At 35.2% G+C, this 11463-nt stretch overlaps 1 protein-coding gene across 1 annotated transcript; it reads right to left on the bottom strand.

Annotated features, from left to right (window-relative positions):
• Window positions 1-9: 9 nt before the first annotated feature.
• LOC103582479 (integrin alpha-4-like) lies at window positions 10-11249 on the bottom strand. The gene is made up of 11 exons (XM_008564064.1): window positions 11091-11249; window positions 9788-9906; window positions 8807-8886; window positions 8296-8385; window positions 6504-6594; window positions 4060-4167; window positions 3381-3506; window positions 2582-2701; window positions 1219-1317; window positions 673-792; window positions 10-203 (listed from the first exon to the last, which is right to left on the bottom strand). Exons 4-11 carry the CDS (start codon window positions 8367-8369, stop codon window positions 105-107), a joined length of 837 nt encoding a protein of 278 aa, XP_008562286.1. The 5' UTR covers window positions 8370-8385; window positions 8807-8886; window positions 9788-9906; window positions 11091-11249; the 3' UTR covers window positions 10-104.
• Window positions 11250-11463: the final 214 nt, after the last annotated feature.

Here is an 11463-nt window from a genome sequence, read left to right as displayed (position 1 = left end):
AGTACATGGAAGAAATCTGAACAAAATTCATGTTTTCTTGTAAACAGTGTCTTAAATTGTTTTTGATATAACCTGAGTCTGTTTTCTCAATTTGAAAGAAGTCTTTAATCATCATTGTTGCTTTTACTGTTGATGTAACTCCAACTGTCTCTTCTGTTTTCCTCTTGTAGGACAGATTTATATTGTCTTTTAAAGAAGCCAGCCTAAAAATAGCATAACATAATCACTAGTGTATAGTTATGAACATACTATTCTCAAATCTAAACAGTCACACCAATAGTTCTTCAACTTTGTCCCATGTAACACTAATCATGAAGGCTTTCAACAGATTTAGTGAGTAAAAATTAGTTTGTGATGTTACGTTAAAGAAGCATTTGTTGTTGTTAATGCAGGACTTCTCAGTGACACACACACACTCCAAAATTGACCTTCAATATAATTTGCAGTGTTTTCCAAGGCTTTTTTTTAAAAAGAACATCTTTCAAAACAAGTTATCTTTTAGAAGGCATATAGATATGAGATCAGTACTATATATTTGCTTAGAAATTTTTTAAGTTAACATTAAAATACTCAAATATTTAAATCTAATAGTTTGGGAGCCACACATTGGCTTTGAGGAAATGAAGGATGGCATTTTGAGTGGTTTACTGTTGATAAATATTAAAGGCTTACCTTCCACATAACATAAGAAATCAATAAAAGCACAATAAGTCCAAGTAGCAAGCTACTTGACATGATCACTATAGTGAAATGACGTCTGGGTCTTTGATGATGTATTCCTTCCAGTAGAACCTATGTGAATTAAGCAAAATAAAAAACCCCACCAGTTTAGAAACTTACAGTTCCTTTGGAGGCCCTCCATAATTCCCAACGATAATTAGAACTGGCCACCCTATTCTCTCACTGATTCTAACGCAACCACAGGAAACATTGGTAACTGTTTAGCAGGAACAGTGAGTGCAACAGGCTTTATCCATGACTCTTTCTCCAATCCATCCTATTCTTGCTGATACCAAATTCACCTCCCTAAAGAACTGCCTGTGCCATTCCCTCCTGCCCACTGTGGAAAATGCCAACGCTTAGTGAAGTATTCAGGCCCTCCACGATGTGGTCACACTCTAACTTTCTGACTCAGGTACTCAAAGGATATAATTATGAACACCCTTGTAATATTTTTTCCCTATAACTTTGAGGTACCAGTTAAAAGAGTAATCTTACATGTGCAACATTCTCATCCTTGTTTAGTTCAATAACTTTTGGATTTGGCTCTGGAAAAGCTGTTGCTCTTATTTCAAACTTGAGTGCTGAGGTCTCATCCTGTTTAATAAAAGAAAGATCACCCATAGCCCGATTCATAGTTTTATTTCATGAAGGCATAGTAATAGAAATAATTTATCATATTTACCTACTATTTAGAGGTGTTCTTAATTTATTTCACCATTTATAATTAATTGCAATGCAGTGCTTCCTTTAGTTCCAAAGGCATGGTCCTGGTATTAATTTATATGGCATTTCATTGAAACCCTTTTATTAAACATGGCTACTTTGCAGATAACTTGATTTAAATATCATTTGTTAGACTATAGTAAGAGGTAAGTTTCCAGTGTATTTTTTTCCTGGATATTGAATTTTTATCTTCAAACAAGACTTTATTAATCTGACAAACATGTCTTCAAATTCTTCTTATTTGGGCTTTTTTTTTATTTCTTTCTAAATTAAGTACATATAGTCTACTTCATACCTTAATGAAAAAAATCTGGTACAAATAGTTATTGAATTCAAATGTGAAAATCAGTGAATGAGCTTTACAGGTTTGAAAGAACTTTCAGATATATTTTCATGTGTCCATTTGTTGGGGGAAATGAGAATATATTCTTTAGTCAGATTCTTAAAGAGAGCTATGACCCTCAAAAGTTAAAAAAAAAAAAAACTACTGTGTAAAGGTTATTTAACATTTTAGAGCTGAAAATAAATTACAATGATTACTGCGTGGTCATTTCAAAACATTCCATTTAAAACATACCATCTGCCATTTCTTTGGGCTCAATATGTGCCATGCATTATTACTAAGAGCTCATAAAAATCATCTCATTTAAACTACAACACCCCTGAGATAGAGAAATTATCCATTCTGAACAGATGAGGAAACCAAAAAACAACTCCCAATAAAACTAGTTTTATTCAAAATAATCTTCATAAATATACACTCTTCTTTCTACAAAGTTAAAGACATGTTTGATTTTATACAGCCTTAATTTATTTGCCTTATTTTTAAAATGTTAGATTGTAAATAATTTTTAAGGTTATACAAAATGTTAAGGTAGTCAATTTATTTGATTTCATCAAGGCTTTTAGGCAGTTAGACATGCTTTCTAAAATAAACCTCTTAATTACTTCATAGTTTAGTCTTAATTATCTGCTTAATTACTAAAGCCATCTCAATGTAGATAGCTGAAGTGATAAAAAGAAAGAGTTTTACTCCAAAATTTTATTTATTCCTTCTTAATTTGTTGATACCTCCATACCATCCTGACTGAATTTACAGATTAAACACAAAGCTGTCAGTATGTTTTAAACTTACCATTTCTAAGATAGATGGTCGGCCTTCCAACTGAATGTGAACACTGGCTTCTTTTCCACTTTCCATTTTCCCAAAATTGCATAAGAAACTTAAACAATGTGGATCAGCTTTTATGCAGTACTTGAAAAGAATATAAAAGTACTACATTAAAATGTTCAACATTAAAAAAAATTATTCAAAAATATTTTATACATAATTAAAATCTCCTTAGTGGCATTTAGAAAATTATCTTTCTATAAAAATGGGATTAAACATCTGATTTCTTTAGCGGAATTTTAAAAATTATCTTACTTTAAACAAAACGCAAATGCTTGTTTTGTAAATTATAACAAAACCAAAGTATTCAAACTGGAGCATGTGCTCTACATTAAATTACTAATCAGAATCTTGCTAAGTGACATGTTCTATGTTTGCTGTAAAACTTGGGTCATTTGAAGGGAATGACTGCTTCTCCAGTTTCTTTTCATAAATTCACTAATATGAAAAGAATGCAAATTAATCTCATGCAACAAAGGTTGCTCAGGTAAAGATAGCATCTTAGTGTTCTGCAGGGTCTGAAACAATATCTGTCTGGCAAATAATGGGTACTTGTTAGATAAATAATGAAATCCTATTATATTTAACCCTGCATCTATCTCAACCTGCCAAACATGCTTGTTCCTTATGTTCAAGAATACTGCCTAAATGTGTGTTCTCTCCTGCCACTCAGCTGACAGCTCAAACCTGTTGACTTTAGGTTTTAAGTGTTCCCCTTCTCTGTTGGAAAGCAACAACCACAACCTGAAAAATTGAGACTTACCAATAGCCTCTTATCAGTCTTTGATAAAAATGTGAAGATGCCTTTCAAGGTTTCCATTGCACCCTTCGGCCGTTCTAATGCACACTCTCTTTGGTAAGTTTTAAAATGGCATTCTCCAGTCGTAGGCTATAATGATAGAAAGCAAGAAAAACCCTTCAACACTGGAAAGAACAAATACCATGTGAGTTTTAAAGTTCCAATTGCTTATCTTTTCTAAATATATCAGGTACCTCTGAAATTGTGGAAATATTTTTTGACAGATAATACTTATTTCTTAAGTAGTGATTTGAATATTGCCTCCTTAAAGTCTAGAATCCTAATCTTTCAACAGTGGCTTCAAGCTTTATGGCAATTTATACCAACTAAATTACTTCTACAGGTCCATATCACAAAGAAAATGTATCCTAAAATACTTATTCAATGAAGATGGTAAAGCACAATTCTGTTATTGTATAAATCAAATGTAGAGGTTCCGCTGTAATTCTACAGTTCTAATGCAATGTATAATATTCAAAGTATACTCAATAAATGCATGGTAAATTCATAATTTTGAGTGTGACTGAAATAAGTAAAGAGACATGTCCATTGTAGCACTATTACTTAAAACAAGAGATTTGTTTACATTTATTATATTTAAGACACACCTAATAAAGGTCAGGTGGAAGGAACACATTTTTACCTGGACATCCAAAATGTTGAACAGCTTATCAGTTTGGGGAATAAAAGAATTGGGTACCATTATTTCCACACTAACATTTGGAGCCATGCTATTGCCAGTGTTGATAACCTGGTGAGGAAAAAATTTAATAGTTTTTAAATGTTTTTCATAAATGTTAGTAAGTACAGAAATCAAAAAGCTTTTAGATGACCCCATATACCCCATTTATAGTGGTAGAGGTTTGTAATTGGCAGCTATAAAGGTGGACAGGATATCCATAGTCAGAATTTTAAAAGTTTGCTAATAATTTAAAACTCTAGTCATTTTATTCCTAGCCTTCTCTTTTTGGTATTTTTCAGGCCAAAAAGTCTAGACTGATGGTTTATGGCAGAAATGGTCTTAAGAAAGAGACATCAATAACATTTGCTTTTTTGTTTACAACATTAGATATTTGAAAAACATGACCAATTGGTCCTCATGAGCATCCTGTGAGGTGAGTCGTTTCACTATTCACCAGCCAAGGAAGATGCTAACAGGTGTTAATGATGCTCCTAAGATGAAAGTGAAAAGGGGACAAGAGGGCTGGCTGGTCACCAGCTCACTTGAGAGAGCGTGATGCTGATAACACTAAGGGCTCAGATCCCCTTGCCTGCCAGCTACACCCCTCCCCCACCACACCCCCCAGGGGGAAAAAGTGTGACAGGAGTTAGGACAAAAAGCCAGGTATTCTAATTTTAAATCCTGTGTTTTCACAAAATCACTCCTTGCTGAGAGGATAATCATCAGTGGTAAGTGAATAAAAATATTTTTTATTCAGTTAAATTATAATGCTGATGCACTCAGAAAAATTAGAAAAGGTGACGTTATTGGGTTTTAGAGAAAATACAACAGATTTTAAAAATGCTTTTCAAAAAATGCATAAGGAGATGATATTTCATTATTATTAATAAATCTGAGGATCACAGATCCCTGAAAAAAGAGATCAGGCCAAAATATTGCCTCCTGAAAGCACAACTATAAGAAGTCAGAAGAAAAGATGTGCCACAATACCAGAGTGAAAAAGGATGGCTCGCAATAACCTTTTGAATGAGTGTTCCTGGATTTGGGACAGGTGGCAATTGCCAGGCCGTGAAAACACAGGGCAGTTGCAAGAGGAAATGTCAGCAGTGTGTACTCAGCAGTGCTCAATACTGTAGACAAGGTCTCCTTGAGGCCAGTAAATCAATCTAAATTACAATTATGCTTCATACCTATTCACCCAGTAACACTTAGACCTCCAAGAACATCTACATACTCAGACTTGCCAAGCCTACTTACTGCATGGATCCCTAGTCCCAGTCATTCCACTATAAATTAATTAAAATATAGTTAACTATTAATTATAAATTAATAAATAGGCCTTTTAGAGTCCAGCTCAATTTCTGTTTTAGTTTATCAAAGCACAATCCTCCATAGAGTTCTAACAAGAGCATTTGATGGGACTTCAAAGTGGAGGGCCTAACTTTTTCAACACTAGTGTGTACTAGTGTAACAAAAACTTGAGAATACAAAGAATTGATAGGATTTCAGGGGTATTCTTCCACAGATCTGCAGCAGGGCCCAGAAAATAAGCACCCCATGATTATGATAAATATTTTGAAAAGCATTGCCTTACAAAATACACCTAATCCAAGACTGACTCACTCACTCCCATTCTGTAGATTGCTATATAACTCCGAGAATATTTGGATAGTACTTTTGGTTCAAGAAATATTTTTGTGGAAATTTACTCTTCATCAGCATCTGTGGAAATATCATCTCCTTATGCATTTTTTGAAAAGTATTTAAAAACCTGTTGTATTTTCTCCAAAACCCAATAAAAATCTCAGTTTGACAGTAAAAATTTTTAAATTTAGCTTTATGTCAGTCTACTAATACTTCTGGATAATGACAGTACTCTTTACTTTTTTAAGAGGTTATTTAATAGTTGAGAAAGCACTTGTCACAGTTCATGAATCTATGGCTTGAAAGGCTGAGCAAATCAACTTTAAATGGAAACAGGGAGCTAAGTACTTCCTTTACTTGGTTATGTTAGGGCTTTCATAAAGTTTGAACCAAAAAGAGATTTCACCGATTTTCACCCAAAGGTGCCTTCCCTTGGCCTATCCTATTTTCTGTGTGCATCTCTAGGGAATTCAGCTCATGCTACAACTTTGCCTGTTTCAGGCATTACCTCTGTTCCTGCATGCTCTTTCCCACCTGTCCTGTAGGGAGAAATGGGCTTAAATACCAGAGACAAGAGAGATAGTAGAAAGGCAGCAGGAGCCCGAGAGGCGGCACAAAGACCCAGTGCCACAGCCCTCTTCCAGCCATCCCTGGCCAGCCAGGGCTGAGGGACATCATAGGTACATGATATCCGCTGGAACAATGCATCCATAATATCCTTTGAGGTTGTTACAAATATCAACACAATTCACTTTTCTTACATGGAAAGTGAAGTTCATTTTCTCTGCCATGCAGTTCTCAGGCTCATTTTCATCAGTCGGTCCATACACAAATGAAGTTGGGTTTACAAACCTGATAGAAAAAAATTCAAATTTAGTTAATCATCTTCTTCGATGATGTGTTATAAACAGTTATTTCTCTACAGACTGGGTTATAGCATATTTAAGAGGCACCATGGAATACTTTGTTTCATGATAAGAATTTTATTGAAAAAAATAATAGAAGGTTGTGTACTCTGATCTGTGTGACAGTATCTGTTCTCACCAATATCCTTTTCTTGCCTTTGCCAACACTGTGCCTGGTTCATTTTGCTCAACATTTCTTCTCTTTCAGTTCTTAAATGATTCATGTAAGTTTGACAAATATAGGATACATCTTTAGCTTGTCTCTTATGCCTCAATCTAACCTATTTTTGAGTTGTTTCTTTCCATTTCCCAATTCCTGCTGGCTATTTGTAATGAAACTCAAGTCTAGGGAACAATTCAAACACTGAGAAGTATGGCAAAATTTTTGTTAGAATACAAGGTTGACACTTTTTTTTTTTAACCTGTGATTAGAGATATGTATAGTCAGCAATGAACTCTAAGAAATGTTTTTCTAGGGAAGTCTACTCAAAATGCTTATATTTGGCAGCTAATATTAGGTAATACCAAATTAGGGACCCATTAAACAGGAAAGAAACTAGAGATATTCAAATGGTGTAGATTTAGGCAGTTTAATAGTTGTAGACCATTCCTTGCCCAAAACAACGAGACATGAATGATGAAAAAACAGGAGGGCACTCATCATAAGAAAATCAAGGAAGGATGATGAGACAGACATTCAACACCAGGAACCTTGCAATCAACTTTTACCCAATGACTTTTTATGTCTACTCTCCTGTGAATGGCCTCCTTTTTTCCATTTGTTTTATCTAACAAACTTGGTACTCAATTCCGTCAGTTTCAGATGCTGTCATTTTATGTGTATATAACAGTATGTCCATCTTTATAGGTGGTTAAAACAATTGGGGGATGGTTTATATTTGGAGCAACAAGAAAGCTCATCTGTCTATTTCGTTTTATATCTCATATCTTCTAGATATCTCATATCTTCTAGCTTTAAAAATGTAGCCTGCTTAATTTCCAGTAAAGTCATTAAAGGTTTTCTTAATCCTCCCTTTTATTCTTTCTCTACACATCTCTCTCTTGAATCAGAGGAGAATTGACTCAAACAATTACTAAAATCGTGAGAAAGCAAGGAATGCTGGGACCAGGGCTGTGGTTGGGGAACTCGGAAAGCTCAGAGGTATATATCAATCTCATAGCTTTATAGTGCACAAGGGACACCTTGTGGCCAGCTCTCTCAGGTCGCAATCCATTTGCCACATAAGTAGATGCGTGTTCTGGAGAGTGGCGATTTGGCCGAGCTCACACTTCTCTGAACTTCACACATGCCATGACCACCAGGTATGATTATGCAAACTGCACACTGGCCGACTCCAGGTGCCCCTGGATTGCACAGTGTACAATTGAAAGGCTGAGTGTGGCCTGCTAGATTCTTACTGGGGCTCTTCCACTAAAATATCCTCCTGCTGGCCACTAGTTGTATGTAATATCGATGATGATTACAGAGTGTATTAAAATAATGAACAGCCAAGCAAGGGACAGCACACTGAGGTAATTGTTAAGAGACAGAAACAGTATAGTATCCCTTTTATTTATTTTTTTAAGTTTTTAAATATGTAAGAAGCAATGGAACTGAAACTTCACAGGAGCCTCTATATCTACTTACCCATGAACAGTGAGCATAACCTCATACTTGAGAGGAATCGCTAAAGTCACTTTGTTATGCTTTAAAGCATCCATTTCCCCTTCATTTTCACTACAGAAATGAATAGAAAACACCCCATTAGAGTCCATCAAGCACAAAAATAATCTTCAGAGAACTAATTACATACCATGTATATCTATCATACTTAGAGGTTTGTTTAATGCTTTTTGGAAAGTAGGGATAAAAGCAGATGTGGTGGTAAGAAATTTTTAGGACAGGGTTGGTAGAAATGCGCTTTCCTCATTTTAAGCTGTTGCTTCTAAAGCTAGACAGGTTTTTTTTTGGTTATGGTTTTCTTGTTTTTTGGTGTTTTTTTTTTTTTAAAAAAAAAAAACAATAAATTATGTAGGAGAAGTTTTCTCCACAGACAGTTAATGGACCACTGCTTCATGGTTTTTCCTAAAGTCCCCCCTCAAAATACAGCAGTATAATTCCTCTAGTACAACTATTTTTTTTTCACAATGGAATATACCAGGTGGCATGCACTGTGATGTTGAGGTCTTCTTCTGCTCTGCTGAGTGAACTCACATCCAGGAGAAAGCTAATATCTATCTGTAAAACACAGAAGGGAAGCCTTTTTATATAATCTAAAATACATATTTTTCCTAATCTGAACTTTAATTTCTCTTAATAGTTTATGTTCTATGGAATGTAGAATTGAAACGATTCTAGAGGCATAGGCTGCTTCTCACCAGGCAGTAAGATACAGGTGAGCTGTTGAGATTGTGGCAATTTTATTCATTTTTAAAATTTATATTTTTTAATTGAAACATTGATTATAAATATCCGTGGGGTACAGAGTTATATTTCAATACATGTACACAATGTGTGATGATCAAATCAGAGTATTTAGCATACTCATCATTGAAAAACTTAATCATCTCTTTGTGATGAGGTCATTTGATTGCCTTTCTTCTAATCATTTGATAACAAGCAATAAGTTATTGTTAATTATAGATGCATAGCTCGACTGTACACCAATAGCATTTCCACAAGTAACATTCAGAGACAAAGCCTACTCTGAATATGAAGACAGACAGGTCCAGACTGACAAGATTAGAAACGCTTTCACAACTTGAGGACTCTTGCCAAAAACACCTTTTTGTACAGCAGAAGTAACATGCCTGGCAGACAGGACCACCTGGGGAGGGGTGGGGGAAGTGTTGGGGAAGGGTGAGTAGGGGGAGAGGAATTCTGATTGACACTTTCACATGCCCATCTTGACATAAACATGTCCCCCCCTTCTTTAAAACAGTGAACATTGCCAAGAATACAAACACAAAGCTCAAAGATTTCAAGCCCAGTTGGTTTGGGTTTTATTTCATCACTTAGCTACCTACACTAAGTAAAAAAGAAAAAGATAAATGTTACATATTTGTATGCAGCATAAAGACAAGGGAAAATAGAAAAAATTAATGTTAATAAACAAAAACAATAAATGCTAAATGCTTACCCTTGACAGATGATCTACATATATATAACCAACATTGCAGTCAAGCTTTACTACACCAGAGTTGTCTGTTACTTCACAGTTTATTTGTTTCTCTTCCTAAAAGGAAAAAAATGAAACAACTGGTTTGGGTAGGAAAGGAATAAGAAGTTCGTAACATATGTCTAAAGGCGGTTTTTGAAAAGAATATCATCCCATAAGTATTTACTTTCTGGAAAACTGTTTTCTCTTTACTTTTGGAATAAATAGAAATATAAACAAATGATATAAATATGTGTGTGTATATACATCCTAATATTCACATAAACTCTTCACAGAAAAATTCCTGGATTTGTAACTTTCATTCATCTTGGTATATTCCCTATTTGATTCAAGGCCTAAATCCTTGAAAAATCATGGGACAGAATCTATAAGGTCCATATTTCATAGGCCTTCTCCTGTCTGGTATGTAAGAATGTATTTAGGGTATTTAATCACAATGATTGTAATCACAATAGGTATAATATATTTTAAAAACATATTCCATGCCTATCTGAGTTTCCCCTCTTACTTTTGCAAATAGGCTCCCAATATTCTAGAGAAAGGGAGTAACAGATATTTGTGAGAGGTCAAAATCCTCTCTCCAATGCCCCTGGTGTGAAGAGGTAGTCCCTGGATAAGAGATGGGTAAATATGGTAAGGTATAGAGAAATATCAGAGGATAAAGTGAAACTCAGCCTTATTAATATCTCACAGATGGATTTAAGTGCTCATGACTGAGGCACAGTGGTAAGTAAAGGTTTCCGAGTACTCCCAATTCTTGTGGGAAAAGAGAAACTTGTCTAAGAACTGGCTTGACACTAGGATTTTGGAATTTGTGGAGAATTGCTGACTCTGACATGTTGGAGGTCCTTTGGGAAGTAGGCTGAGAATGTGCACTTAAAATGAAGAGCAGTAACTCTGGGAGCCCAGCATGGAGGACCAATGTTCCTTGTGCAAAGACCCCAGCCAAGAGGAGCATGCACCTTGTCACTGTACCAGACAAGGATGCGGCAGTGAGAGAGTGTGAAACCAGGCAGCTCGCTCTCCTAGCACTGGGAAGCAGGGAGCTGGTGCCTTTCAACTTAGCTCCCAAGGAATTTGCCATCCTGAGCAGAGGCATGGAGAACGTCTTGAAATAACCAGAAACCTGCATGATAAATATTAAAACTTGTACCCCAATTATTTATACCCTACATCAATGAAGTAAATTATACCATTTCCGTTTTTTAAAAGAATTAAGTAAATTACTAAGTAGCATCATGCTATTTTAGCTTTCAGTACTTACTAGGTCTAAAATCTTAACGAAGTAAAGACCTGTGGGTAGCATGACATGCAGAGCTGTTTCGAACGCGTCATCTCCAGCATTAAACAGGGACACATTCAACATTAACGTCTTCATACTCCCAACAGCAAGATAGGTTTTATTTTCATGTGGCCTGAAAAATTATGCAATGTTATTTAGTTCTTGTTTAGGAAATAAAGATCTCATCTTCTTATATATGAAATTTATGCTGAACATAAAATATTAATTTAGAAATACTACCACAATGGGAATGACCCCATGCAAGCAGATATAAACCCCTATATAAAAAGAACTCTCCATTTCTCATGTTTCAGATAAATTCAGTCAGCTATTACCCAGCAAAAGTTTATTTTTT

Source organism: Galeopterus variegatus, unplaced genomic scaffold, assembly GCF_000696425.1.
Source record: "Galeopterus variegatus unplaced genomic scaffold, G_variegatus-3.0.2 Scaffold16415, whole genome shotgun sequence".
NCBI lineage: Eukaryota > Metazoa > Chordata > Mammalia > Dermoptera > Cynocephalidae > Galeopterus > Galeopterus variegatus.
This window is presented reverse-complemented; position numbering and strand designations above follow the sequence as displayed.

What these genes read in the sequence shown, in the direction of transcription:
- LOC103582479 (XM_008564064.1), bottom strand. Translation starts at nt 8,369, where the DNA reads ATGGATGCTTTAAAGCATAACAAAGTGACTTTAGCGATTCCTCTCAAG. An exon ending in GTTATGCTCACTGTTCATGG is followed by an intron (nt 6,595 to 8,295) that starts GTAAGTAGATAT and finishes TTTTTCTATCAG; the next exon opens with GTTTGTAAACCCAACTTCAT. An exon ending in GACCATCTATCTTAGAAATG is followed by an intron (nt 1,318 to 2,581) that starts GTAAGTTTAAAA and finishes TTTATTAAACAG; the next exon opens with GATGAGACCTCAGCACTCAA.